The sequence below is a fragment of the Neurospora crassa genome, linkage group IV (assembly GCF_000182925.2).
Source record: "Neurospora crassa OR74A linkage group IV, whole genome shotgun sequence".
NCBI lineage: Eukaryota > Fungi > Ascomycota > Sordariomycetes > Sordariales > Sordariaceae > Neurospora > Neurospora crassa.
The window spans coordinates 5,424,936-5,452,719 of NC_026504.1; the positions used below are offsets into that span (position 1 = coordinate 5,424,936).

General features: G+C 53.9%; 9 protein-coding genes across 9 annotated transcripts; 4 read left to right on the top strand and 5 right to left on the bottom strand.

Moving 5' to 3' along the window:
* Positions 1–15: 15 nt before the first annotated feature.
* Positions 16–3,394, bottom strand: NCU05296 (spindle pole body component 97). The gene is made up of 2 exons (XM_956974.2): positions 696–3,394; positions 16–619 (listed from the first exon to the last, which is right to left on the bottom strand). Exons 1-2 carry the CDS (start codon positions 2,949–2,951, stop codon positions 188–190), a joined length of 2,688 nt encoding a protein of 895 aa, XP_962067.1. The 5' UTR covers positions 2,952–3,394; the 3' UTR covers positions 16–187.
* Positions 3,395–3,710: 316 nt separating this feature from the next.
* pca-5 (proteasome catalytic alpha-5) lies at positions 3,711–5,571 on the top strand. Its single transcript, XM_956973.3, has 4 exons — positions 3,711–4,051; positions 4,193–4,205; positions 4,425–4,950; positions 5,017–5,571. Exons 1-4 carry the CDS (start codon positions 4,027–4,029, stop codon positions 5,188–5,190), a joined length of 738 nt encoding a protein of 245 aa, XP_962066.1. The 5' UTR covers positions 3,711–4,026; the 3' UTR covers positions 5,191–5,571.
* Positions 5,493–10,580, bottom strand: NCU05294 (C6 finger domain-containing protein). The gene is made up of 6 exons (XM_956972.2): positions 10,121–10,580; positions 8,788–9,953; positions 7,149–8,724; positions 7,026–7,088; positions 6,194–6,968; positions 5,493–6,090 (listed from the first exon to the last, which is right to left on the bottom strand). Exons 2-6 carry the CDS (start codon positions 8,981–8,983, stop codon positions 5,713–5,715), a joined length of 2,988 nt encoding a protein of 995 aa, XP_962065.2. The 5' UTR covers positions 8,984–9,953; positions 10,121–10,580; the 3' UTR covers positions 5,493–5,712.
* Positions 10,581–12,158: 1,578 nt separating this feature from the next.
* Positions 12,159–14,003, top strand: NCU05293 (rRNA processing protein Rrp8). Its single transcript, XM_956971.2, has one exon. It carries the CDS (start codon positions 12,246–12,248, stop codon positions 13,890–13,892), a length of 1,647 nt encoding a protein of 548 aa, XP_962064.1. The 5' UTR covers positions 12,159–12,245; the 3' UTR covers positions 13,893–14,003.
* An 84-nt stretch (positions 14,004–14,087) lies between these two features.
* NCU05292 (DNA damage-inducible protein 1) lies at positions 14,088–16,087 on the bottom strand. The gene is made up of 3 exons (XM_956970.3): positions 15,812–16,087; positions 15,155–15,741; positions 14,088–15,074 (listed from the first exon to the last, which is right to left on the bottom strand). Coding segments are annotated over exons 1-3 (1,320 nt in total). The 5' UTR covers positions 15,814–16,087; the 3' UTR covers positions 14,088–14,343.
* A 2,913-nt stretch (positions 16,088–19,000) lies between these two features.
* Positions 19,001–20,825, top strand: NCU05291 (polyamine acetyltransferase). The gene is made up of 4 exons (XM_956969.3): positions 19,001–19,730; positions 19,802–20,212; positions 20,274–20,360; positions 20,432–20,825. The coding sequence occupies exons 1-4, from the start codon at positions 19,416–19,418 to the stop codon at positions 20,480–20,482; spliced, it is 864 nt and encodes a 287-aa protein (XP_962062.3). The 5' UTR covers positions 19,001–19,415; the 3' UTR covers positions 20,483–20,825.
* Positions 20,174–21,689, bottom strand: NCU05290 (orotate phosphoribosyltransferase). The gene is made up of 2 exons (XM_956968.2): positions 20,742–21,689; positions 20,174–20,676 (listed from the first exon to the last, which is right to left on the bottom strand). The coding sequence occupies exon 1, from the start codon at positions 21,488–21,490 to the stop codon at positions 20,789–20,791; it is 702 nt and encodes a 233-aa protein (XP_962061.1). The 5' UTR covers positions 21,491–21,689; the 3' UTR covers positions 20,174–20,676; positions 20,742–20,788.
* A 230-nt stretch (positions 21,690–21,919) lies between these two features.
* NCU05289 (nucleolar GTP-binding protein 1) lies at positions 21,920–25,020 on the top strand. Its single transcript, XM_956967.3, has 8 exons — positions 21,920–22,143; positions 22,200–22,229; positions 22,331–22,359; positions 22,425–22,442; positions 22,513–22,656; positions 22,759–23,819; positions 23,891–24,535; positions 24,629–25,020. Exons 1-8 carry the CDS (start codon positions 22,112–22,114, stop codon positions 24,668–24,670), a joined length of 2,001 nt encoding a protein of 666 aa, XP_962060.3. The 5' UTR covers positions 21,920–22,111; the 3' UTR covers positions 24,671–25,020.
* Positions 25,021–25,187: 167 nt separating this feature from the next.
* NCU05288 (rab GDP-dissociation inhibitor) lies at positions 25,188–27,674 on the bottom strand. The gene is made up of 5 exons (XM_956966.3): positions 27,090–27,674; positions 26,619–26,992; positions 26,001–26,543; positions 25,783–25,937; positions 25,188–25,696 (listed from the first exon to the last, which is right to left on the bottom strand). The coding sequence occupies exons 1-5, from the start codon at positions 27,221–27,223 to the stop codon at positions 25,505–25,507; spliced, it is 1,398 nt and encodes a 465-aa protein (XP_962059.1). The 5' UTR covers positions 27,224–27,674; the 3' UTR covers positions 25,188–25,504.
* Positions 27,675–27,784: the final 110 nt, after the last annotated feature.

Here is a 27,784-nt window from a genome sequence, read left to right on the forward strand (position 1 = left end):
TACCGAACGTTTCATATAATGCTTCTTCTTATTCTTATTCTTCGTTCTTCTTCTGAATTATTCATCTTTCTTGATTCAGTTATGGGTGGTATCATGGTAATAATAATGCCCTTTCTGCTTTACTCTGCCCTCTCTCATCACATATCCACACTCCACACCCCTACACTACACCCCCAGTGAAGCATCATCATGACCCCCCACCATGCCCCCCGTCCTCCTCACTCCTCAACCCAGCATACTCGGTCCCCTGATTAGCCGTACTCAAGCGCGCACACAGACTCAACAGCACCACCGTCTCCGTTGCCGCATAGTGATTCAGTGCGTCCAGCAGGATCTGCAGGTGTCGACTAAAGTTGCTTTCCCACTTGCGTATCACGTCAAAGAGCTCGTTCATTCTCGTCTCGGGGTTCTTGTCGTTTTCCATGTTCGTGTCTCCGTCTTTTGACTGCTGTTGCTGTCGTTGGCCCCGAATAACCAGAAACTGTCGCCATTGATCGTCCGTCATGTTGGGCGGCTTGGTGTTGCCTGTCAGGTCTGGATCTGACTTTTCGAGCTCCCGGGAGAGCCAGTTGGTGTAGGTGGCGAAGACGGAGCAGGTTTGCATTAGTTTGGAGTGGATCTGGGGGGGTTTGTTAGTTAGTTTGTATTATTCGGAATACCTAGGGTAGGAGGTAAGGGGGGGGGACAAGACATACTCGTAACAACTTGCTGTTGGTCAACATGCATTCCTTCAAGCAAGTGTCGAGGAAATCCACGTGTTCCTGCATAAGCCCATCGACGGTATGAGGCTTCTTGGCAGATGATGCCCTTGGCGTAGAGGTACCGTCTTGTGTAGTCACACCCGCGCAGTTGTTCTCAATCTCCCGGAGCGTGTTCATGAGCTTCTGCCAGTTCGGCTCGATTACCTCGGCAGTGCAAAAATAAAGCAGCTGCTGAACGAATACAAGCATACGAGCTCGGAGTGTCCATACCCTTCGCTTCCAGATCTCCAGCATGCGGTTGGATGAACGGTGTGTCCAGGCCGTGCCGCTTGCGTGAGTATACCATGTGACCGATAGTTGGGTCTCGAGGTAACGCAGTGACAAAAGGTAGCGGAACAAGGCCTGATAACGCCAAATGGTCTTCCTGCTAATAACAAGAGACACCGGGAAGGGAACAGTATAGTCGAGCTGGAGCGAGGTAAATCCAGTGGCGTTTTTGTCGCCTTCCAACGGTTGGTTTGATGTAAGCTGAAGCGCCTCGCCTTGCTCAATACCGGTAATGTTAACGACCCGCTGAAGCGATTTGAGTAGCGTAACCTCGTTCATCTCCACCTTGACATCCTCCTTGAACTTGTCCAGACAGACTATGCTTCCCGGTTGTCGTAGGACTAAATCGAGCAAAGACTGGAGCTTGCCAGTGTTCACCACCTTGACGGGCTTTCGTAATTCGGACGTTCCTAGTTCCAAAAAGTAGTTGAAGTAATCCGAAGGGTCCAGGAAAAAGTAGTGTTTTAACGATCGTAGTCTCGCCGGCAACTCGTGTGTGGTAAGAAGCAATTGCATTAGCGATCCGTTGGCATGAGCGTAGGCGCTGCTGATGTTCTCCAGAAACCTATTGTCGTCGAACGAGTTTGGTACGTCCTGCATCTTGCGACTAACATCGACGCCTCCGCACTCTCGGACAACATTCAGGTATTTGCCAGCCAGCAAGACCTTGTCTTTGACGGCCTCCAGTTGAGGTGGCACGTCGTGATCTCGTATCGTGTATCGCCTCTCCCAGTATTCGTCGGTATAATCCTGCTCTAATCGTTCCCTGCGAATACTCTTTTGTTCTTTGATCAGAAACTCGGAATGTGGGTCGTTGATGCTTCCATGGTGCAACCACTCGTTCAACATGGCCATGTATGGTCGGCTTGCGTCCCGTAGCAGAGTTGTGAGGAGTACTCTGGCGGACGGGTCTCCCGATAGCGACTCCAGTCTCTTGGTGATCAGCCCCAATACCACGCCTCCCTTGCATATCTTTTTGCCCGTCATATTCCCCGGCACAAGATCACCGCCGTCTCTGAGCTGCTCGATGATGTGATCGAAGTCGTCGTCGGAACTATCGCTCGATTCGTCCGAGTCGTCATCCAGAAGCGCATTGCGCTTTAGCAGCTCCAGCGCCAAGCCATACATGTGAGCCATCAGATGGCTGCTGGGAAGGATATGCACGTTGAGTTGCTGTAATGTAAAGTTCTCGTCGTTGAGAAACTGTGTCTCCAGCTGGACAACCATGACCAGATACTCGTGCAAATACCTCCGGATCGAGGCGCACAAGGCGTGGTTGACGGCACCGAATTCTTCGCGACTCTGAACATCAACAAACGTCTCCAGCGCCGTGTAGTGAGAAGCCATGCGCAGCATGGATTGTGTAAGGTCCAGCAAGCTGGGATCCAGCCCAGATAGGATGCGCCATTGTGGCCCAGACAAGCGGTCTCGTTCCTCGTAGGGATTGTAGCCTTTTGCGAATCGGATGTACTGTCCCTCGAAGCCCATAAACACGAAGAGCAGGTCCTCGATCATGGCAGCCTCTTGCGCATTGAGGGACAGCTCGGCAAGCGGTCGCGGCTGTAGTGTCTGAGGCGCGGACGAAGCAACGGGCGGTATCGAGACTCGCGAAGCTAAAGGGGCTGACGTGTGAGGGAGTAGGGTAGCGGCGGGTTCCCAAGGGGCTGGCGGTGGTGGTTGTGGTTGTTGTTCAGCAGCGCGGCTGTCTCCTCTTGGCCGCCTTGACTCGACATTCCGTGATCTGGACTTGAGGGTGTCGCTACCAGCGCTGAGGGGGTCGGCGTTCCGGCCGGATCGAGCCATGGCAGGATCGCGTGTGGTCACCTGGACTTTGGCTGGGCGGCGGTCATTGACGAGGGTTCTGCTGGTGGGACGTGTCTGTGAGGTGGATTGGGTCGGGGCTAGGGTGGCCGATGATCCCATTGCGGAGGTGACTCTGGCGGCGCGGCGGTCGGGGAAGTGGGAGAAGGTTATGGATATGTTTGGCGGCTCGTGGCCATGTACAATGCCGTGGGCCGCTGGACTGGATCTGGGGTCGGGCGTGTCGGGCCTGGGTTTGGTGAAGGTTGACGGTCGGAGACCCGGTGATGTTGCCCCCTTCTAAGGGTACATTATCTTTGGACTTGTAGCTTGTCAGCCTAACGTATGTATTGTGACGGTCGAGCAGCGGTCGGGAAATCTGCCGGGTAACAACAACAGGGTTGTCCTGTGAGGAGACGTTGTTGGATATGGAAATGGAGGAGGAATTGCGAAGCCAAGAAGGTAGCAATCGCAGTCCAAAAGTGATGAGTGAGTGAGTGAGTGAGTGAGTGTGAGAGGATGCCGTCCCGTTGGATGTTGGAGTGTGTCGGCGGAATGGAGACCCGATGCCCGCTGGATGGAAGTGACGCGACCACCAACAATTAATTGGACGCGTTATCAGAGGGAGGAGGACCCGCCAAGCAAGCCGTCTCAGTGGATAGGTGATGCCCCAGCGGGCGGCTTCTACGGGCAGGGAGGGGCACCCGGGCCGCTAGGTCTGAGGGGTTCCCCTGGCCAGGCGCTGACAGTCGGGTTGCTAGGTGGGAACTGAAGGTAGACGGGAGGTACGTACCTGCAAGTACCTTTTGGGACACCTACCTAGGTACCTAGGGTACAGGGGATTGGCCGGCCCGCCTGGCAGAGGAGCTTCGTCGGCCTGTCGTGCCTGGAGCTCTTCCATTCCACTGAGGTGCTTGACGTCGGTCGGTCCCAGGCACCTCAGTTCAGGCCTTACGGCAGCTTGTTCCCATCCAAACCACCACGGCACAGCATCATCCAATCTCTCCCAAAACAAACAACATCACTCACCAGTCCTCGACTAAGAGACACCGACCCTCGACGCTAACACCATCTATCTCTTCGGCTATCACCAACCAACGCCCGGCGCATATAACCAGCAAAGCCAGGCTTACCTCCCGACAGCAATACTACATCCCGGACCCTTCTCCCCACTCGAGCTCCCCTCAACACCGTCAAAATGTTTATGGCAAGATCTGAATACGGTATGTCACTACCACCCCCCTCACTTGCTTTGCCCATGTCAAGCTTCAAGTGATGCCACCGGAGGGGACAAGCTACACCAGACAGCTACACCAGACATCATGGACTGACGGACGGCTAACATACTTGGGCGCATCATCTAGATCGGGGCATCAAGTAAGTGAACATACGAACGAACGACTTTTACGCTTGGCCACACCACCCTCTCTCTCTCTCTCTCCCATACTCCTCCAGCCACTACTCGATCGCATATCCCTCGATAACACCCTCTAACGAATACCGATAAAACACCACACAACCTGCCACAATACCTACATCCAAGTCACCCACCTATCTACCCAGTCCAACAAGGAAGACTAATAATCATGCCTACAGCACCTTCTCCCCCGAAGGCCGCCTCTTCCAAGTCGAGTACTCCCTCGAGGCCATCAAGCTCGGCTCCACCGCCATCGGCGTCGCCACCTCGGAGGGCGTCATTCTCGGCGTCGAGAAGCGCGTGACCTCGACCCTGCTCGAGACCTCGTCGGTCGAGAAGATTGTCGAGATCGACCGCCACATCGGGACCGCCATGTCCGGGCTGCAGGCCGATGCGCGCTCCATGATCGAGCACGCCCGCGTCGAGTGCCAGAGCCACGCCTTCAACTACAACGAGAAGCTGCGCGTCGAGAGCTGCACGCAGGCCATCTGCGACCTGGCCCTGCGCTTCGGCGAGAGCGCCGACGGCGAGGAGAGCATCATGTCCCGCCCCTTTGGCGTGGCGCTGCTGATTGCCGGCTACGATGAGGACGGCCCGAGTCTGTACCATGCCGAGCCGTCGGGAACGTTTTATCGCTATGATGCAAAGGCAATTGGAAGCGGTAGCGAGGGCGCGCAGGCCGAGTTGCAGAATGAGTACCACAAGGTGGGTTATCTAGGGTGCCCGGGACTGTATTAGGGCCTTATTGCTAATTTTCATCTTGTTATATAGTCCCTCACCCTCGAAGACGCCGAGACGCTCGTCCTCAAGACGCTCAAGCAGGTCATGGAGGAGAAGCTCGATGCCAAGAACGTGCAGCTGGCGAGCGTCACCAAGGACAAGGGCTTCAGGATATACACAGACGAGGAAATGGCCGCTGTTGTTGCGCGGTTGCCCGCCAACTAAAGAAGCATGTGTCATGTAATGTTGATGAAGGGGAATGGGAAACTAAAGCATAGCTGGAGATAGCAGGCGAACGGGATGGAAAGCGGCATCTCCCGGTTTTTTGATGGGAGAAACTGTTTAATGAATCGAATCCAACTCAAGCACTCTTGGTTGGTTGGTGGCCCTCTACTCACCCCATTCCACGGCATATGTCCAGCGTTTCAAGCACGTGTGGCAACGGATTCGCAATAGATAAAGGCGTATGAAAGTAACCGACCTGAAAGCCGGTCAGCAGGCAACACACCGTTTACTTGACACCATCTCTCGTCTCGGACTTGGATTCCGTTCCAGCCTTCTAAACAGTACATCAAGGTATTCCATAATGCCCAGGTCGTCGTCCGCTATAAGCTCACTCGCTCGTTAAAGCCCGCTCATCTCATGTTTCCCAACCCACCCTCAACGCCCGAATTATATATATGCATATATATATATAGTCCCATATGGTATTACACCCCAAGATTCTCTACATGTAATCAATCACCTCTACTCCCCCTCACTCAACTCCAACCGATCCAAATCCTGTTCGACCGTCAACAACCCCAGCGCAAAATGCGCATGCTCCGTCCTCGCCAGCACCAACCGGTTCTCCCCCGCCTGCTCCTCCCGGATCTTCTTGTCGATTCTTCGCGGTCGCATCCAAATCGGTAGAAAACCACTACTATTACTACTACTACTACCCGAAAAAGAAGAAGAAGAAGAAGAAGAAAGCCGTCGATACGGTGGACCACGGCCCATTTCCGCAGCTTTCATCCACCCGGATTCGCACCCGTCGGCGATCTGGCGGGCGGATTGCCAGCCCGTTAGACGGGCCATGTCGTGCAGACGGGAGATGAGCCAGTGGCGTTGGGGGGGTTCTTGGAACTGTTTTTTTTTTTTTTTTTTACATGTAAGTAACTGAAACGACACGAGGGGGAAGGGGGAAAGGGGGGGTATAAGAATGAAAAAAGTAAGGGGGGAGACTAACCTGAATACCAGCAACAAACAAACAAAACCCACTCTCAATGAACGCCGCCCCCACGAGCGTACTCACCGCACTGACATGGCTCGTATCCTCATGCAACCCCGCGGCGATCCTCGCAATCGTATTTGCCCACGGCGCCGTCTGCCCGGCGCTCATCCCCGCCGCAATCATCGCCACGGGAGGCATCGCGGGGTGCGCCCTCTGCAGCGCGATCAATCCCATGTAGTAGTTCATCCAGATACCCGCAATACTATACGTTCTGTACATCAGGGCCGGGCCAAAGGGGGTCATCTCCGGCGTGGCGAGATCGGGACCCATGGGCGCAAAGTCCGGGCCGAGTCGGGACTTGAAGAGATCAAAGGCTGAGCGGATCTCGTCCCATTCGCGAAAGGCGGCGAGCGTGGCTGTGTCGTAGTCCATGTCGTCGGTGGAGTCGGTGTCGGGGGTCGTCGGGTCGCGGCGCGGGGAGAAGCCTTGGGGTGGGATGAAGGTACCCTTGGTGGGCATGAGGCCGGCGAAGAGAGGTGGGGATTGGCCGCGCCCGGCGGAGGAAGAGGAGGAGGATGATGATGAAGAAGGGGGGCCTCCTTGGGGTGGACCGCCGTGGCCGGGAGGAGGGCCTTGACCGGGTGGGCCATGTGCCGGCGGTCCTTGTCCTCGTCCGGCGCTGCCGGGGGGACCACCGGCTCGGCGCGCTTTTCGCTTGCGGGCGAGGTCTCGGGAAGCAAAGTTCGCTACGCGGCCGAGGAGGAGCATTAAGTGGTCGAAAGTGCCGTAGCTGGAGGGAAAGAATTAGCATGTCACATCTTTTCAGTGCGGGATCGAGTTGACTTACATGGCATCCATCCTCCCACACTCTCCTCTCGGCGCACACTGAGCCCATTGATCGTACGGCATACTGTTCATCCTCGTTAGCAAAGTATTCCAACTCCCATCAGCACACAACAACCAAACTTACAATAGCCTTGTCCCTCCCAAAATACTCTGATAAACGTCCATCTTACAATACCACCAGTACAGATCCCTCAGCTGCTGATAAGTCTCAAGGTCCTTCTCCGTATACGGCCGCTGCTTGCTCGCCACCTCCGGATCATCATAGGTGACCTTCTTGCCCGTCAGCTGACTGATTAGTTCCGTATCGACCTCGTACAGCGCGAGATCAGGGCCAAGAGAAGCAGTGGGCCGTCGTTCTCGTTGATGGGCAAAGATCTCCTTGGTCATCTTCAAAAACGGAATCTCTTTCATGATGGCGTGCGCTCCCCACATGTGTCGGCACCACTTGTCGTGGTCCGAGTTCCAGACTTCGTAGTAGCCGAGCAGGAGCGTGGCTGCGAGAGTAGCCGGTTGCGTGCGCCGGCTGGGGCTTTGGTAGTTTCGGGCGATCCGGCGCAGACAGAGGTGGTAGTGCTTCATGGCTGCTGTGGCGGGAACTCGGGCTAGGTTGGCTATTTGCAGACTGGCTAGGGCGAGAATGGCTTGCATCAAAGCGGGATGGTTGAAGGCCATGATGGGAAAAATGTAAGTCCAAATATGTTGCCTGGTCTTGGGCACTGGTTGGCCATGGAACATGGGTGTGGGATCGAACGGATGTCGTTCGTAAAGGGACATGCTCTGCCCGGTGACGTTGACAAAGTACCAAAACACGGCGGCAGTCTGAGAGTCGTTGAGAGGCGAGCTCATGGACGAGGGGATGTACGTTTGTAACACGTTCATCTCCGGGAACCCAGCAACCGTTCTCATCTGAACACCATATGCGTCCGCGGGGGCTATTAGCCGCCTGGCTACGTGGATACCGAGGTCATTTGACTCGAGATGCGCATCGTGGACATCCATGGGGATATCTTCGTCTTCCGAGTCGGCCATGGATGCCTCATCGTCGGACTGCCAGTACGTTTCCTCCTTGACGAACCCATTGTCGTCAGGTTGCAACCCATCATCCTCTTCAATAATCCGGCGGTGTTGTTTACTTGTCGCTGTCCAAGCGTGGCTGTAGTTGGATGAACCTGCCTCAATCACCCGGTTCGGCTCATAGCCATGTGTCGGAGACATCAACTGGAAGGTACTCTCGTATGCATGTTGAGGGAGGCAGCCTGGCGGTGGTGGAGGACCTACTGAAGAGACGCTTTGGCTGGGACTAGGTAGTTGTCCATAGAAGGATGTCTGTGAAGCCGGACCTCCAGCTTGAGCGGCCAGAAAGGGGTGGTGTGTCTGGTGTTGTCGTTGCGGCGCCGCAAAGGACATGGGCACCGTGCCCGTAAAGTCGGCTTGTGGTGGCTTTGGCGCGATAGCAGCAAGTGATCCTTGTTGTGCTGCTGCTTTGGCCTGAGTAGCCGTCAAAGGAGCACCGATAGGTTGATTTCGGTTCTGCTGATGGTATACGGGATGCCCAAAGTGATTAGAGCCATGGCCGTAAGAACTCAGAGGCTCCTTGAACGTGAGTCGTTGGTTGTAGCCTTCACATTGTCTCTTGGATTTGGTGCAGTTGTTACAGATCGGCTTGGCTTCGTCACATTTAATGCGTCGCTTTCGACAAGCTGCGGCGTGTCAGCATTCATAGCTAGGGGGGGTGCGCATTGCAGCCTCGGGATGTCACGTACTAAGACAACCGGTCTTTGTTCTCTTCCTAACTGGTGCCTTCTTTGGAGGGTCCTCTTGGCTACCCGATGCCGTCGCACCGGTACCGGCACTTGCAGAAGCGCCAGTGCCTGTATTAGCTTCAGATGAAGATACTGGCGGCTTGGGATCCGGAGAGGAGCTTTTCTCTGGAGAACTGCCAGCCCCGGTGGAATCCATGGCAAAGCTTCCTGATGGGTGTCGTATGCGATCTGTCGGAGGATATTGAGGTAAGAGTTCGAGGAGATGCTGACTTTTTCATGCGATGCCTAGGTAGCTCAAGAGTAAGAGAATAACCTGGTCAAATATTACCATCGAGCAGACCACTCAAGGTGGAGTGGTGCACAAGTGGTGACAAGGCCAGGTGCAAAAGGAATGTTGCTACGCCTCTCCGTCTCCGAGACACTGGGCCGAAAGTCCACCTGAGTCTCGATTGGTCGGCTGAGACAAGGTAACGAGTGTAAGTGAGGGCGGCGAGTGGACAATAAATCTCCGCCTGACGTACGAACCACGAAGTAGCCGGTGAAGCAAAGAAGGGACGGGGGCGATACCGCAACAACGCAGCTCGTCGAAGGTGTGTGTGGGCGAGACACCTGGTGTGACTTGTAACCCGCAACCCGGCACTCGGCCGCGAAGAGTTGCGGACAACAAAGACCCTTTGGTCAGATATCCGGCAATGGAGGATCAGTTGCTGGAGACTTTGGACCTCGGAACCAAGGTCAAAGAGTGAAGAGAGATAGGAAGGGTACAAAAGGAAGCCCCCACCCCAGCTTTGCTTTTGCCAAGGTGTCAAAGACAGATGAGAGCTTGACAGAGCTGAGGTATCCTCACCGGCGAGTAGGTGCTGTTGGAAAAGAAGTGACTGAGTGACGGTTGTCGGTTGTAGGCTGGGAGAACGGGCAGGGCGGAGCTTGCCGTGAACGACAGTGAGGTATGTACACGAGGACCTAAAGTGAAAAGCCCGTCCAGCTAAGGTCAAGGCTTGTCCAGGGGGTAGGTTTGCGGTCCAGCACTCTTCTGAGATTTACGTATAGCCCGATCTAGAATAGGACGAGCAGAGCTCTGTGCAATGATCTCCAAGATGGCTTTTTAGTAGATGGAAATTTCAAGCAGCTCTCCACAGACTTGGGATGGGTATCTGGAACTGTGACTAGTTGGGACAACTAAATCAGCACTGTCGTATGGATAAAGATGTACCTCTCTTCAGGTTGAGGGAGGCATAAGGTGGCTCCGATCGCCTAGCTTCAGAGTCTCTGAGGAGTGAAACGGATGAAGAACCTGGTAGCAGACGGTCGGATGTGCAAAAGTAGTACATACCCACATGGGCTTTGCAGAAATGCTTTCGTTTGGCTCTCACCGACAAGCCATTGCCTAGCACCGTTGTGCCGTTCCAATCACGCTTTTCGAAGAAAGACTCCTGTGAATTTTGGACGCTGTTCTCGAGTCCTTGACTGGCCTCCTCAGTCGTAGCGTAGCTAGCTGAACACACAAAAGCGTCGCGTGTTCGGCTATCAGGTTCTTGTACCGCGTGGTGTAGAGGTCGAAAGACAGGGAGACAAGAAGGCCAAGCCACTTTGTAGCTGCATGTTTGGATATTCAAACTGTGTTAGTGTAGCATCAGGCCACCCTCAGAGAGAGGCCGTGGTGTAGCGGCTTGGTGGGCGTGGACGGGAATTGTCACCACGCTCGTCAGCCTCTTTCTTCAGTCTTTTGGAGGAACTGTGAACAGGTCATGATGGGGGACCCAAGATAACCAGGCATCTCATCTTGTTGGCTGTCTGTGCAAAGTCCATGGCCATGGATAGGTAGCAACCTCTTAGTATTGCCATGTCGTCGAATAGTAGTGTAGCCCCATCACCAAACAGGGCATAGCGGATTTGTTGGGGGCAGTCTTGCCGACCCGAAAACGGTCGGAGGGCTGTGAAGAACACGAGGCACCCCGGCGATGAAGTGGACGATGCACGGTCTTGAAGCCCAAATGGGAGTGGGAATGGAACCTCGCTCCTCGGCATGTCCCCTGACTGGTGGGTACCTGGGCTCGACAAAGGTGGGGTACAGTATTGGTGTAAGGTGTGCCTGTCAGCCGCCAGGCACAGAGGACGCACCATGCTGGAGAAAACTGAAGAGCCCGACAACTGCGAGTGTGACAAGACGGGACGAGAACACCGTCACTTTGTCACAGTGACAGACGGCAACGACTTTGATTCTTACAAACTGCCTACAAGTAAACGTCACAAACCACAGTTCAAGGTGACCCAAGGGTATCTACCTTATTCAGTCTGTCTAACTAATTCTAGCAAAGCGAATTCGACACAGTAAACAGTCCTCTTTAGATCGACGGGCGAAATATAAAAAGGAATACCCATTGAGAGGTGGGGGGACGATGAAGCCTTTAAACCCCCAAGCATCCAACCTACCTAGGTAATCCTACAAAGTACAAATAGCCGTCAAGTACAAAGCCTTTGGCTAGCATTTGCACCTTTGAAGGTTTGATTCTGGTGGCAGAGACAACACTTAGGTTATACATACCCGCTTACCGGGGCTCCAAGGTCCCACTTTTCGGTGCGATGGGGGGCGCCTTCCAGTGGCCGAAGGAGGCTTTATAGTCTGTACTATGTACACTACCTACATCCGCAGAGTACAAATACCCAGCAAGTGCAATAGATTCTGGCACTCCGGATTAGTTGCACTTTCAGGGGGTTTGACTGTACTAATTTAACCTCTACGTATAATGATATTTTGGCCATGTTAATTATGCCTGTACACTGACCGCTGTGCAAGCGTATGTTGCATGAGTTCCTGGGCCGCGCCGGCATCTTATTGTGCCTCTGTTTTGACTGAGTCTCCGACAGTGATGGATATTGGAACATCCCCGTGTGTTTTGCTTCGAGATGGGCTATCTTGAAATGGCGTTGGTATATGCTAGGTGGTCTCAACGCTCGCAATTCATTAACTTTAGTGACGCTAGAGATGGCAAGATCTTGTATACGTCCGTAGAACTTTCGGACTTCAACTGTGGTTGCATCTCGTGCCGTCGGGTATAGTATTCCATTGCTGTACTTGATCGGGGAATGTTACAGAAGCAGGGCAACTGAATGAAACTTCCTTTGCGGCTCACCCGTCTCACCAATCCAATTCGCACAAAGTACGGCCGCTGGGAACCTTCTTTAGACATCCAGCGCAGTTCGGGAAGGGAAAGTGAAGGTTATCGATCGACAATCTGCTTATCTTTTAGGAAAGTTTGGGGAATTTGCAGGGGTTCTCTCAATTGACGTTAGGTTGCTTCCAAAAGCCAACGGCCCCACCTAAATTTTCTTCGTACTGGACCTCTAGTGTACCTATCTCTAGTCTATCACAACCAACCAACCAACCATCCCATCTTCGAGTTTGAACGACACCCATTTTGGCATTTCTTGTCTCGTACAAGAAAGAAGCAGCCATCATGTTCGCCGTCAAAGGCCTCAAAGTCTCCACCGACAAGCTCAAAGTCGAGACCGAGCATGGCTCCGTCCTGGCGACCCAGCCCCCCCGTACCGTCGCCGCTGGCGAAGAAGGCGCTTCCGCTCCCAAGCCCAAGAACAAGAAGCGCAAGAGAGCCGGTCGGTCCAACAACACAGATGTGAACCTCGACAATGTCGCCGACCTCTGGGAGAAGGTAATCGAGGGCGGCGACGCCAAGGCCAAGAAGGCCAAAGAAGATGCGAAGAAGGAAGCCCACAAGGCCAAGAAGCAGAAGACTGAAGAGGGTACTACCGCTGAGGCTACCACCACCACCGCTGCTCCTCAGCCAGCCACGGACAAGAAGAACAACAACAAGAAGAACAAGAACAAGTCCAAGCAAGAGTCCAAGCCCGCCGCCGCCGCCGCTGAAAAGAAGCAAGATGCCACCACCACCACCACCACCACCACCACCACCACCGAATCGAAACCCTCTGCTCCCGCCCCCGCCCCCGCCCCTGCGCCCGCAGCACCCAAACTCACGCCCCTCCAAGCCGCCATGCGCGAAAAGCTCATCAGCGCCCGCTTCCGCCACCTCAACGAAACCCTCTACACCCGTCCCTCGCGCGACGCCTTCTCCCTCTTCTCCGACTCTCCCGAGATGTTCACCGAGTACCACGAAGGTTTCCGTCGCCAAGTCGACGTATGGCCCGAAAACCCTGTGGACGGGTACATCTCCGCCATCAAGACGCGCGGAAAGCTGCGCAACGCTCCTCGCTCTCGTCCTGGTGGCGCTGACGGCAGCACGTCCTCCGACGGGACCAAGTACCCCCTGCCGCGCGACCGGAACGGACTGTGCACCATTGCCGATCTGGGCTGTGGCGACGCGAAGCTTGCGCAGGCGTTGGTCCCCTTGAAACGCAAATTGGGCATCGAAGTGAAGAGCTACGATTTGCAGGATGGCGGGAAACCCGAACTCATCACAAGGGCGGATATCGCCAACCTGCCGCTGAAAGACGGCAGTGTGGACGTGGTCATCTTTTGCTTGGCGCTCATGGGCACGAACTGGATTGATTTCGTCGAGGAGGCGTACCGGGTGTTAAGGTGGAAGGGCGAGCTGTGGGTGGCCGAGATCAAGTCGCGGTTTGTGGACCCGACACGTAAAAAGGGCGGCGGGCCCGGTAACGTGGTCAGCCACAGCGTGGGCAACCGCAGAAAGGCCGGTGCTGCTACCGCCGCTGGACCTGGACCTGCTCTTGGAAAGAAGGACAAGGCCAAGATGAAGGAGGAGGAAGAGGCCGAGGAGGAGCAGCAGTTGGCTGTCCACGTGGATGGTGTGGAGCTCCGGCAGCAGGAGACGGATGTCTCTGCTTTTGTGGAGGCGCTGCGGAAGAGAGGATTCCTCCTGCAGAGGGAGTATGGCCAGAAGGCGGTGGACATGGATAACAAAATGTTTGTCAAGATGCACTTTGTCAAGGCGATGCCGGCCATCAAGGGCAAGTGTGCGGACCTGAAGAAGGAGGCGCTCAAGACGACGCAGACGGATGCCAAGGGGCGGCCTATCAAGACGCCCAAGTTCATCGATGCCGACGAGGAGGCGTCCTTCAACGAGAACGCTCTTCTGAAGCCGTGTGTGTACAAGATCAGGTAGACGAACGGATGTGTGTGTGTGATTCAGTACGAATAGTCAGTTAATGGAAAGGCTTATGAACTACTTCCTCTTTGAACACACACTTCATCTTGACATTGATATGTAAGCTTGGTACGTACTCTGTCCTATGTAGTTGTATGCTACAGACCTTGTCAATACCGATCTGGTCCGTATGTTATACTACTACAAGTCCCATCGTATTTACAGCTCGATTGAACGGGTCCGATTAAACTGGTCAAGCAGCGAAGCATGGTTTTAAGAACGCTTCAATGGTTGTGGAGATCTTTTACTTGCTTGCCCATATGACTATAACATCGATACCATATCTTTACTGTCCATTCAACTCTTGACGTCCAAATAACATGGATTTGCGCCGCTTCCATCCGATCCACTAAAAGCAGATATATGCTCTCTATGTTCATGCCAACAACTCCCAACTTCCTTTAATTTATCAGAACCCCTCAAAGATCAAACTGGCCGCATACTCAACGTTCCCGTCCGTCGCCTCCAAAGCCCGAATCGCCTTTTGCTCATCAGCACCGAGTGCTACAAGCTGCTCAATATGCTCCCGGGGAAAAGACCGGGCTTGAGGCGCTCGAGGTGCGGGAGCGGAAGCGGAAGCGGGAGCGGGAGCGGGAGCAGAGGGACCTGGCTGTGCAGCAGTAGACGGACCAGCCTGACCCTGGCGATGCTGTGCAGTACCAGGTCCCGAAACCGCGCCGGTACGCTGGCCGATGGTCGTGCCGCCGGGACCCTCAATCGTAGGCTCATCCTGAAGCGCCTCCTCCGTCGCCTTCGGTATGTCCGCCTCACCCAAAAAGGGAATCTCCTCGCCCTGGATGACGAGCGCGTTCTTGGCCAGATCGATACAAGCCTGGTAACGTTTCAACATGTCCAAGCCGAGAAGCATATCCACATTCTTGCCCTCCATGACGGTGAAACTGCATGGCAGGAAGAGCGAGCCGATCTTAACAGGAGCCGTGTGCACACGACCAATGATTTTGGCAGTTCCGACGCCCTTGGCGATACCACCGTACCGCTTGTCGACCAGGCGCATGATACCACACGCCTCGGCAATGTCGGGACTCATGATCGTGGCTTGAGCTCCGGAGTCCACGAGGGCCTTGACCTTGGCCCCGTTTACCTCAACATCCAGATACAGCATGTGTACGGTACCGAATACTGCAAACAACAGCAAACGAAGTTAGCGGCAGCTTCCCGACCACAACAGGGTAACCCTCCGACTCTATGCTTTCACTTACCCTCAGGATTATGCTCCATAGCAGTCTGCAGGTTCTCGGTAACCCGCTCCTGGCGAATGATCTCCTCGATCCTCGCCTGCGCCTCCGGATTGAACGGATCCTCGTTCAACTGCTGGATTATCCGATGACGCTCCGCCCTTTCCCTCTGTTCCCTGTCGTACCTCTCCCGGAAGAGCTGCGCCCACCGTTGGGGGTCATTGATAGCGGCCGCCAAGTCGGGGGCTGTCCTCTCCACCTCGGCCCGCAGAGCCGGATTCGCCAGGAACTGCAGACGCAAAAACTCGGGATCTTGTTGAGGGGGCGCCGCTGGCCTTCCTTGCTGTGACTCGGGAACCGCCGTGGCCCGTTGTGTTTCGCGGACGTGGAGGGCCAGCATGTCGCCGTCGGTGACGTTGAGCTGGGTCAGGGTCTTGGAGTTGTCGGTGATCAGGTTGCCGTTGTGGTAGAGGTGTTGTGTGCTGGGGTGGTGGCTGGTTTCCGCCTGGATCGAGTTGCGCAGCGTTTCGAGCGTCATGTCGGGAAAGACTTGGAGGGAGAGGAAGTCTTGATCGTCTCCCGTCGTGTCCTGGATGGCGATGGTTATTTGCCTGTTAGAGACTCAAGTTAGCGACTATGGGAGTGACGACTTCAGTTCGTTGTCTTTTGTCATCAGCTTACATGGTGACGTCGTTCGTCCTAGGCGGGACAGCAAGAGCGCGGGAAGTAGATGTTGGAGAGATGGCGTCACCGGCCAAACCTAGAAGAGTGCCTGGATGAGGGAGTGGGGGGAGAAGAGAAAGTGTAAACGAGGAAGAAGCGGAATTCTAAAGCTGTTTACAAACGGAAAAAAGGCAAGAAGGCTGAGTAATTGTACAGTTCAAGATTCCAGAAAGTGAAGGGAGGCGGCCGGGCGGGTGGCAGTTATTGAGGGGCTCTGGGGCAGGCAGGCACGCGGGCGATCCAGTGGGTCCGGGGCAAGCCGTCCGCAGCTTTCTGGACTGTTTATGCAAGGATCCTGGACTGACTGTTGGTTGCAATTGACACGCTCCAGTTCGTGTTACAGCTACCACTGTAACCTGAAAATAGTAGCAGTTGACCGCGCCCTAGGTATACACTACAGTACAAGTCCAGAATCAACAGGTACTTACTTGGCCAAAGTAAAGATGTAGCTGCAATCGGACTGTCCAATTAGCAGCTCCATCGATGACATGAATGGAAGCTCCCCGTTGGTGGAGCTAAAACTGGACGGTACTTGTAAGGACTACCTACGTTGGCCCGGTGAAAGCATCGCGATCCGTCATGTATGTAAACAAATCCAGTTTCGATCGGGAGGACATGACAACGTCTTGCTTCTTCGTATTTGTTTCCTCGACAACTTCAAAAAAGTATCTCCGTACTCCGCTTCACTTGGGGAACTGAAGCCAACTGTCATGTGTTTTCCTCTTTGGGAACCATTTCTGGGTGACTTGTCTTCTTCCAGCATGCCAGGCTCTCCGCTTCCAGTAGTGGATGCTCGCGAATCTGCCGAAACGGCGTGAGGCTCAATTCGGAAGTTCCCACAGGAGAGTGGTTCCTAGTGACAGGTTCCTGGAGCTAAAACGGGACGGGCATACAAACCTTGATCGTCTTGTAAGTGCTATGCACGCTACGACACAGTGGTTTCTGCTTGTGATCCAATTTGGAACTGTCACGCTGTACCTGGCTCTTTTTGAACTGTTTACAGGAATTGCACAATGGAAGCTGTCGGAAGTACGTGGAGACTTCTCTGTTGAGGTGACAGGAATACCCAGGTTAGAATAAGCAGCTATGATTGTTTGATCTTGTGCTATCTATATAAGGATACTAGGTGAGCATTTTTGGGTACTTGTTTGTATGAATTCACGGACAAGCTCCCAAGTTGCATGATTCCTTTGAAGTTTCCATCTTATCAGATTGCGACAGTTGAAGTCAAGGTCTGTATCAAGTTGACTTCTAAGAAGCTCCTAAACAACCTAGGCAGAGTCCACCGGCCCTCCTCCGAGCTCCGATGTATACCTACCTTTAAACTAGAGGTATCCCGACAACCTGCCCCGATGACTCGCATACAAAGGCTTTTCCCACCCGTCCAGCCCCATCTGCCCTTCAGTCCACTTCGGTATCTGACAGCGTTCCGTGGCCGCCACGGCTTGTCAAGTCTCAAAAGTCCCCATGTTCATGCAGGCAGGTTGGCCCGTTTTGAGATGTCGTGCGCCAAAGCCGGTGTGAAGTCCAGTCCAGACTCCGGCTTACTTCCTTAAGCCGAATGTACATACCATTCATCGGGACTTTCATTGGGGCTGGACGTTCCGTTTGAGAACAGGTAGGTACATACATAGGTAGGTCAGGTGGTGACGGAGGGGACGAGAAACATCACCTACCTATCCCTCAAGTAGTACTACCTAGTGATTGCGGCGTGTTGGGCGTCGTCCGGCGTCGTGATATCGGGACTTAGCGTACAAGTTAAAGTGTGTGTTCGGCACGGCAGATGATGGCAGCGGCAAACATCAATGGAATATATTATGTCGGTCTTCCATGTGATGGTGGTGATGATCTGATGCCTGCCCGCTAGGTGCTGCTGAACATGAAAGCAATAAACCTGTCTCTGGAGTCTCATGTTTGTGCTCCAGAAAAGTATCTTCCTTTCTGGTTTGCATGGTCTGCTGAGCCTTTCGCAAATAGTCTGGCCGAAATAAAACACCTGTCGATCAAGTCTTGAAGTGAGTATTTGAGTAAATGAAATGGTGAGAGAAGGTTCGTTAAAGAATTGAATTTCAGCATCCATCCGTAGAGGTTCGCAGGTCCCCCGTCCCCCTCCCTTATCGCCACATCTTGCCCCGCTCCGAGCCTCCTTATCATGATGGAGATTCAGTGTCGTGTGCACCAAAATGTTGGAGTGCCGGGCAGTCTTGACATTTTCCCCCACCTCCCTCCACTGTTTGACCGTACCTGCGGGCCTGCTCGTCCGTGCCGGTGTCACCCAGCCCATCGGTTGTATTGCAACTTGGACTTCATTTCCACAATGGAGCTTCTCTTGAGATGATGAGGTGAAATCATTCCGATGGGGCTCAATTCGCCTTTAATTCATATCAAAACCATGAGTACATCTTGAATTGTTAAGCTTGTGTGTGCAATGACTTGTCGGTGACGTCAATCCATTAGACTATTGGGTAAAGAGTGGGTCTCGGGAAGTTCAATCCATCAGCGACAAGAAGGGAAGTCCTGGAAAATGAATCAATTGACGATGTAACATGCCCACAGCCAGCCGAGAAAGAGGGTAAAAGCTTGGAGGTGATGTTTTTTCTGCGACCTTGGGAGCTTGGACAGGAGCTCGACAGCACTGAGGTGGGGGCAGTCCGGCGTCAAAGCTCTTAGCTCTTTGCTCCTTCGAGTCATGGCGTCGGGGACTCGGGCGTGGTGTTGACAGAGGAGCTTTGGGAGCTTGTGAATTCGGGGGTGGTGGTGGTGAGATGAAGTGCCAAGATATCACGATTAAGGAGATAGTGGACCGGAAGTGCCATCGACTTGGGGATTGCTAAAAATCATGCTTGCGTTTGTTTTTCTCTGTTCATGTGTTGTAGAGACTCAGGGGCAGCATGGCCATGTGAACAATGTTCAAGGGGTTCGGGAGATGCACCCAGGGTTGTCATGTTATTGTTCTTTTGATCGATTTTATAGACGTACGTCGAGGTGCTCGAGTAACACCACGGTCAGGTCACAGATCTGACAATCGCGAACCCCTCATGTGTTCCCGGGCGTGTACCTGTCAAAGAAAAGGTCACGCGCAAAGGTATTGATAGTCATTGGCCCTTCGCCCCAAGATTGGGAGCTTGGATCGTCGCGTAAAACACTTGACGATCCATCTTTCCTTGGGACTTCTGGACGTTTATGTACCTCCACAATTGGAGGGACGGGGGGCAAGTTGAAGGTCCATTCCCCTTTCAGTTGCTTGCACTCGTAGGTCACCTGGTCATAGAGTTTAAAACCGGAAAGCAAAAAAGGAAAAGATCGATCCATCCCATTATTTTCACATACCTGTTTTTTTTTATTCCAGAACCTTTCCCTTTCGATTGTGACTAGGGAGCAGCTTGAAGTTTTCGCTCTTCTTCCGTAAACGATAGCTTTCTTGTCCATTCATACCTGACGGAAACTTTGCTTGGTTGAGCCCCTCCTCCTCAGGTTATTTCGTATCACCGACGCTGGTAACCAGCCACCTCAAACCTCGACTCTCTCACACCCAACATCGGAGGCTTGAGTCACGAGAAGCATGGCGACCACAGAGCGACAGCCTCCGTCGTCCATCGAGGGATCCAGCCCCAGCCGCCCGACAATGTTTCATCGGCTTTCAGACAACGCCATTGACGAGACTTCGGATGCCGATAGCGATTTCGTCAAGTTGCAGAAAACCATCAGCAAGGAGAGGCGGGAAGCTAGGGAGAGCCCCCAAGCTCGTTTGCAGCGAGCATGCCCCTTCACCTTTCACCCCAATATCCGACCCCTCAGCAAGTCTGACTACGAATCCTGTATTGCGCTGGAGAATGCGGCCTTCCCGGACCCGGCACACAGAGCTACACCAGAAAAGGCGAGTTCACCTTGTGCCAATATGGGCAGTATGCGCCGGGCCGAACCTTTGACTAACAGCAACGGCCGCAGTTCGATTACCGACTCTCAACCTGTCCTGAGCTGAGCCTTGGTGTCTTTTGCACAGTGGTGCCAGAAAAAGCCAAGAATTGGACAATCGAAACCTTGGATACTGCCAAGCCTGTAGAAACCGATCGTCCCAATGGCGCAAAGAGCGTCCTCGTGGCACATATCGTGGCTACGCGCTGCACCGGAAACACCATCACAGACAAGGATATGGACTACCCCAAAGACTGGCGAACTCGTCGCGGTCGGTCGGCAGACGTAGGACATCAAGAAACTGGGCGGACCGTTGCGCTGCACTCCATGGCCGTAGCTCCAAAGCTTCACGGATGTGGAATCGGCCAGATGATCATCAAGGCCTACCTGCAACAGATGAAGGACGCGCAAGTGGCGGATCGCGTGGCGCTGATATGTCAAGATGTGAGAACTAGGTGCTATCCCTTTGGCTTACCTTGAGGACGAGAGTTAACCAGGGATACAGTATCTTGTTACCTACTATGAGCGGCTTGGGTTCAAGTGTATCGGCAAGAGCCCCGTCGAGTTTGGAGGAGGTGGGTGGCATGATATGGTGAGTCGCACTTCCTGAGCATCCTCGGTTTCTTTTCTGGTTGACGTTCCCGAAATTCACCGTTTCTGCAGGTCATCGACTTGGTGAGTTATGAAGTGAAAGCCGTCAAAACTCCGTCCTAGTGGGTATCATATGGTATTTCAGAACGGCAACATTCCCGAAATCAACATATTTCGGCGCGTCCCCAAACTTGTGGAATCAGATTAGACCTTCTGTGTGGGATCCCAAAGTCGGTGGAAAGATTGATTGGATGCGCAATCAGAACCTGACAATCCCTATCCTTCTTCTTCTTCTTTTCTTTCTTCATCTTCTTCTTCTTGTAGAGTGTCAGCCACAGGTTTGATGTTGTGGCTATGGTCAGAGGGTACTGGGCGAACAAACCTGTGATATACATGTTACTAGTTTATCAGAGAATCCAACTCCAGCGTTTAGTCGGTAGCCTTGTACTTGGCGCGGTATTCCTCCGTCTTCTCGACGTCCTCAGGGGAGGCAAGACCCCTCATGCCCTCAATGATGTCGTCCAGAGTAAGGATGGCAAAGATGGGAATGCCGTACTCCTTGCGGAGCTCGCCCATAGCACTGGGGCCGGGCTTGCTATCGTCACCATCAGCGGCAGGGAGCTTCTCCATGCGATCAAGAGCAACGACGATGCCAGCGACAATGCCGCCCTCCTTCTCGATCTTGGCGATAGCCTCACGCTTAGCAGTGCCAGCAGTGATGACATCGTCAACGATGAGGATCCTCTTGCCCTTCAGAGGGGCGCCAACAATGTTGCCTCCCTCGCCATGGTCCTTGGCCTCCTTGCGGTCGAAAGAGTAGCAGATCTTGCCGTAGGTCTCGGGGTCAAGCTGGGCAAGCTTGTCGGTGGCAGCAGTAGCGAGGGGAATGCCCTTGTAGGCGGGGCCGAAAACAATGTCAAAGTCCAATTGGCCGCTCTTGTGAGCCTCGATAATGCACTTGGCGTAGGCAGTGGAGATGGCCTGGAGAAGGTCGGCACGGTAGAAGTCGCCGGCGTTGAAGAAGTAGGGGGAAATGCGCTTGGACTTGAGCTCGAAGCTGCCGAACTTGAGGACGCCGCCGTCGATGGAGGCCTTGAGGAAGTCAGCCTTGTAAGGCGAGAGAGCGGCCATTGTGCTGGTACGTAGTGTTTGTAGGATTGGAATTGAAGCTGAAAGAAGAAGAAGAGATTTCAGAAGAACAGCGTTGACGTCTGTCTGCCTGGCAACTGAATAGCTGGAGGAACCTGGGGAAAATTGAGAAAATGGAGGGAGGGGCCGAAGGAAGGGTTCAGTTCCTGGCGGCGTCACACGCGGCAGTCTTTCAACCGAGTCAATCAGATGGTGGGTTACGAGTGGGCCACCTAGTTCCAGGAGCCAGGCCCGCGAAAGCCCGGTCATCGGCCACTTGGGCGCGGTGGGGTCCCTGAAAAAATGTGGGGTTAGAAAATCCTAAATTCCACACTAGCCGAATCCTTAAGCACCCCTTGGCAGCATGTCTTGGCAGCGCACACTACCTCTAGGTTCAATCCACTTTGGCACTCTGCTGTTATCTTATCGATTGGAGCAGCCGCTGGAAAAATATTTCGAAGTAGACTTTCCATTTGGCAGCGCAGCGCCTCCCCGTCGCCCTCCAACACCGCCCCCTCCCCCCGCAGCCGGTCTCTATCCTTCAGACCGTCCGTCCGACCTCATTGTCCTGCACTTCCAGTCCGAGATCTTCTCACCAGCAAGTGCTTGACATCTATACCCGAAATGACGTGGAAGGACATTGCCCCTGTGCCTACGTAAGGACATCTTGGTTGTTGTGTTGTTGTTTGGCATCGCTAACTCGCTTCTACAGGGCACAGGAATTCATCGACATCATCCTCTCGTAAGTCGACATCGGCAGCCCCCAACCACGACGATGCGAAGTCTTCGAGTTCGAGTCCAATGGCTTGGCCACGGTGGTGAAGGATATTAACTGTTCAACAGGAGGACACAGCGTCGCTTGCCGACTCAGAGTATGTTGTACAATGTGGAAAATTACGTGAAGCATGGCATGATCGCTAACCTTTACTTTGAATAGTTCGTGCTGGTTTCAAGAGTATGTCGTCTCGATATCCGATACTTTGTATGAGAATTCGAATAGATCATTGACACGCGACACCGAACAGTCAGCAGAATTAGAGCCTTCTACACCCGTAAGGTCAAGTTCACACAGGAAACATGCAGCGAAAAGTTCGGCGCCATCGTCTCGAGCTTCCCCATCCTCGCCGACCAGCATCCTTTCCACCGCGATTTGATGAACATTCTCTACGGTACGAATCCCGCGCTTCCCTGCGACAGGCGGTTTCAGCAACAGCGGGTTGTGAACCGCGCCTGGTCTTGTTGGGAATAGTGGCTGACAAGGTGATGGATAGATGCCGACCACTTCAAGGTTGCCCTTGGTCAGGTCTCGACCGCCAAGCACTTGATCGAGACCATCTCTCGTGATTACGTCCGTCTCCTCAAGTACTCGCAAAGTTTGTACCAGTGCAAGCAGTTGAAGAGAGCCGCCCTCGGTCGTATGGCCACCCTCATCAAGCGTCTGAAAGACCCTCTCGCCTACCTCGACCAGGTCCGCCAGCATTTGGCCAGATTGCCCGATATCAACCCTACCACCCGTACCCTCCTCGTTGCCGGCTTCCCCAACGTCGGCAAGTCTTCGTTCGTGCGCTCCGTCACCCGCGCTGATACCCCTGTCGAGCCCTATGCTTTCACCACCAAGAGCTTGTTCGTCGGCCACCTCGACTACAAGTACCTCCGTTACCAGGTCATCGATACCCCTGGTATTCTCGACCACCCTCTCGAAGAGATGAACACCATCGAAATGCAGTCAGTTACTGCCCTTGCCCATCTCAGAGCCGCCGTCATGTTCTTCATCGATATCTCGGAGCAGTGCGGTTACTCGCTCAAGGCCCAGTGCAACTTGTTTAGGTCCATCAAGCCCCTTTTCGAGAACAAGATGGTCTACGTTGTCCTGAACAAGATGGATATCAAGACCGTTGAGGACCTCGACCCCGAATCCCAGGCCGATCTCATGGACCTTACCAAGTCCGGCAACATTCAGCTTTTGCGCGCCTCTTGCGCTACTCAGGACGGTGTCCAGGAAGTCAAGAACACCGTTTGCGAGGCTCTCCTCGTTGAGCGTGTCAACCAGAAGTACAAGGCCGGTACCAGCAGCAACGGCACCATGGGCTCCCGTCTCACCGAGGTCATGTCCCGTATTCACGTCGCCCAGCCCGCCGATGGTGTTCTCCGCGAGACCTTCATTCCCGAGGCCGTCAAGGGTCTCAAGAAGTACGACAAGGCCGACCCCGAGAGGAAACTTCTCGCCAGGGATATCGAGGAGCAGAACGGTGGTGCTGGTGTCTTCAACGTCGATCTCAGGGAGAACTGGATCTTGGCCAACCCCGAGTGGAAGTACGACAAGATTCCCGAGGTCAGTATCTCTCGCATTCCGTCTCCCCCAAATTAAACCCGGTTACTAACATGTCACGCTTTGACGAACAGATTGTCGACGGCAAGAACGTCTACGACTTCATCGACCCCGATATCGAGGCCAAGCTGGCCGCTCTCGAAGAGGAAGAGGAGCGTCTCGAGAAGGAGGGCTTCTACAAGTCGGACTCGGACCTCGGCGACGAGTCGGAGGAGGAGATCCTGCAAAAGGCCGAGTACATCCGCGAGAAGCACAAGCTGATCCGCAACGAGGCCAAGATGAAGAAGTCGCTCAAGAACCGCGCCATAATCCCCCGGAAAATGCAGAAGAAGTCGTTCGCCCAGCTCGAGGACCACATCGACCAGCTCGGCGTCGACACCGAGGAGATCAACCTGCGCGGCCGTGCCCAGGTGCGCGAGCCCACTCGCGGCCGCTCGCTGGCCCGCAGCCGCAACGCCACCGAGGACCCCGACGCCATGGAGGTGGACACGCCCAAGAGCGCCGCCGAGCGTCTTCGCTCTCAGAGCCGTCCGGCCCAGCGTGGCCAGGGCGCGACAAACAGGCGCGACGACGGTGTTACTGGTGGTGTGGGCATGGACGGGGAGACAGCCCGCTCCAAGGCCGAGAGGGTGGCCAAGCTCGGCCAGCGCAAGATGAACAGGATGGCCAGAGCCGGCGAGGCCGACAGGCATATTGGTGCTACCATGCCCAAGCATTTGGTACGTCTTTTTTCTTTTCTTTTCCCCTTCCTTCAATCCCCCTTTTCTCTTTTCTCTTTTCATTCCTAAACTAACCACACATGTTTTCTATAGTTCTCCGGCAAGCGTACCGTCGGCAAGACACAGCGTCGTTAATTTGGATCGATGATCCATATATGTTTGGGTTGGGTTGGGTTGGGTGTGTCGTGTGTCCGGGCTCGTCTCATCATCATCTTTTTGGCGATTGTGTGTTCCTGTTTCTTTTTTGGGAAATGATTCCATACTACTATATCTCTGCGTCACCGGTCTTGTTTTTTTCCACACACATCATGTTTGTAACGTAGACTTACTACTACTTACCATGTCGAGGCGTTCTTGGGCAAAATGGGAGAGAAAAAAAAGGATGTCAACAACAACTACATAAATCTCACTGTTGCTACGTCGTATATTCACCTATCGCCGACCCATACTTAATGAAGAGTTACTGTGGCAACGCTTCGTTCGAGACATGCTTATAATGGTCGTACATTGGAGAGTGATACGAGCTACGGTCATTCAAACACCATCACCACTACCACCACCGTGATGAGGAAATTCCCAACTCAGGGGCTCTGAAAGCATCATCTCCACATCTAATATCTCTACGGTGTTAACTTTCACTGTGCTAACACCAGGGGAACCACTTCCTTTTGATTACTTTGTCGTGTTTATGAGATTAATGTGATTTATTACCCATCTCCTCTACTCGTCCCCGTCGCTTTGGAAACTGGGTGAGTTGAAGGGGGAAGTGGCTGACTGGCTGACTGGCTGACTGCCCGTAAAACCTCGCTAAACAAAGCAGCAGCAGCAGCAGCAACAGCAGCCTGTATGTACTAATGTGATATGTAGTACAGTTTATGCTTTCAAACGGAGAAACCATCAATTAAATGTTGTTAATGTTATGCCTTAATCCATATCCATATATCCCTTTATGTCACTGTCGTCCATTGTTTACTCCTGCGACATCTGGATACCCTCCCTCAAACCTTCAACAACAAGCTCCTCGCCCGCGCACCGGCGGTAGATGTCCTTGACATCCTCTGTCGAGGTCTCAAAGTGGCTGGTAGCGTCGTAGCTCTTGGAGATGAAGATGTTGTCGTTGCGACCATCCTCGAGGGGCTCATAGAGGGGAATGGGGGGACCCTGTTTGTTGTGGGAAAAATTGGGTTAGTTATCTTTCTAGAAGCTAGGTAGGCAAGAATGACGGGGGAGAACAAAAAAAAACATACCATGAACTGCTCCTCGATCTTGCCGAGGCGCTCGATACCAGGGGCGAGCTCGAGGTGGTGGTTCGCAGAGGTCTCGGCAATGGTCGAGACAATGGCGATCCAGTAGCCCTTGGGGCAGACGTTGTGCGCCGAGGAGACGCAAGCAATGTAGATATCTGGACAACCCTTTATTAGTGAATCTGTTTGGATTATCATGTTGTGACGCAAAACAAACTTACCGTTCTTGCGGCCCACCTGCGACTGGGGAATGATCAACTGGCACGAATCGGCATCGTTGGTGCTAGCAAGGGGGTGCTTGAGAATGCAGATGGCGCGGAGGACGTGGCCGACAACCTTGACCTTGTCGGGGAAGTAGCTGGGGTCACCGAGGATCATCTTGGCGCGGGTCTCGAACTTCATCTCGGGCTCAACGCCGGTCATGGTGGCCTTGATGCCGACGGCCTTGCCGTTCTCGTAGACGAGCTCGTCAACGTTGGTGTTGAGCATGTAGGTACCGCCGTAGATGGCAGAGAGACGGGCGAAACCCTGGGGAAGCTCGCCGAGGCCGTAGAGAGGGTAGATGTATGGCGACTTGCCGTAGCGGGCAACGGACTGGCCGTAAAGGCGGATGCGCTCGATGGTCTCAGGGGCGGCGCCAGGGGTATCGAGGTAGTTGTCGTTGAGGTAGAGGGCCATGGCGTGGCCGACAAAGTCCTTGGTGCCGGCCTCGAGGCTGAACTTCTCAAAGACGTCCTTCATGGTGCAGGTGGCCATGTCAAGACCTGCAAGCGCCCCTACTGGTTAGCGCTCATGAACAATACAATATGACAGCAAGTGTATTTGTGGGCCGAACTTACCCTTGTGTGTGGCGGGGTCCTTGGGGTCGAACTCGCCAACCCACTCGATGAAGCTCTTCATGCGGCGCTTCTCGAAGATGCCCATGAGGGGCGAGCGCAACGCCTCGGCGGCATCTGAGGGGACCTTGGCGATGGTGGCCTTGGAACCAGCACCCTGCTGTACGTAGCTGCCGGCAACCTGCTTGAACTCGAGGTAACGGGTAACATCGGTGGAGACAAGAATGTTGGTGAGCTCGCCCGAGGACATGAGGAACTTGGGAACAAGGTCGATGTTCCAGTCGTTGGGGCGACCGTATTCCTTCCAAGGCTCGGTACCGGCGGCAAAGTTGCCATATTTCTTGAAGAGCGTCTCGAGGTTAACCGACGCCGCCTCACTGCGCAAGGAGTCATGTTAGCTTCCGTTGTGTCCTCATCATGGTTCGATAGGGGGGTGAAGGGGGGGGTTGAAGGGGGGGAGAGGGAAGTACGAACCCGCCGTAGTGGTCGTTGCGGTCGATGTGGAGGACCTTCTTTCCCTTGACACTGAGAACACCCGAGAGAATACACTCGGTCAAGCCAGTGCCCAGCACAATGACATCGTACTCCTTGGCGATCTCGTCGGCCATGGTTGTGGTGTTGATAGTATTAGTTGTGGTTGGTTGTTGTGGTGAGTCGGCGGTCTTGCGGTCTGCAAGCTATAAGCAACAAGCTACAGGTAGTAGGAAGCTTGTTGTTTGGATTAGAGGGGGGTGGTGGGGGTGGTGGTGGTGAGAGTAGGTAGGAGGCAGGTAGGTAGTAGGTGGTATATAGCAAGCAGGCTAAACACACGACGACGGAGAATGGAAGAAGCAGAACAAGAAGAATGGGACGGGGAAGAAGGAACGAAGTTGAAGGCGGATCACTTGATACTAAATGGGGGTAAGTAGGTAGCCCGCCAGAGAGAGATGATGGACGACCAGGGACAGAGACCAGCAGTTGAGTGGACTGGCTGGTGGACTTCCACTTTGTCGTGGACTGGACTGGACTGGACAACTGACAGGAGGCGGCGTCCCGTCGGTCTGTCACGTTAGTGTGTCCATACCTGGTTACTACCTACCTAGGGGACAAGGGACGACGACGGACGGGGCGTTGACGGACGGACTGGGGCCGCACTGCCGCCGCTGGGCTGCTGCCACTGCCTGCACACA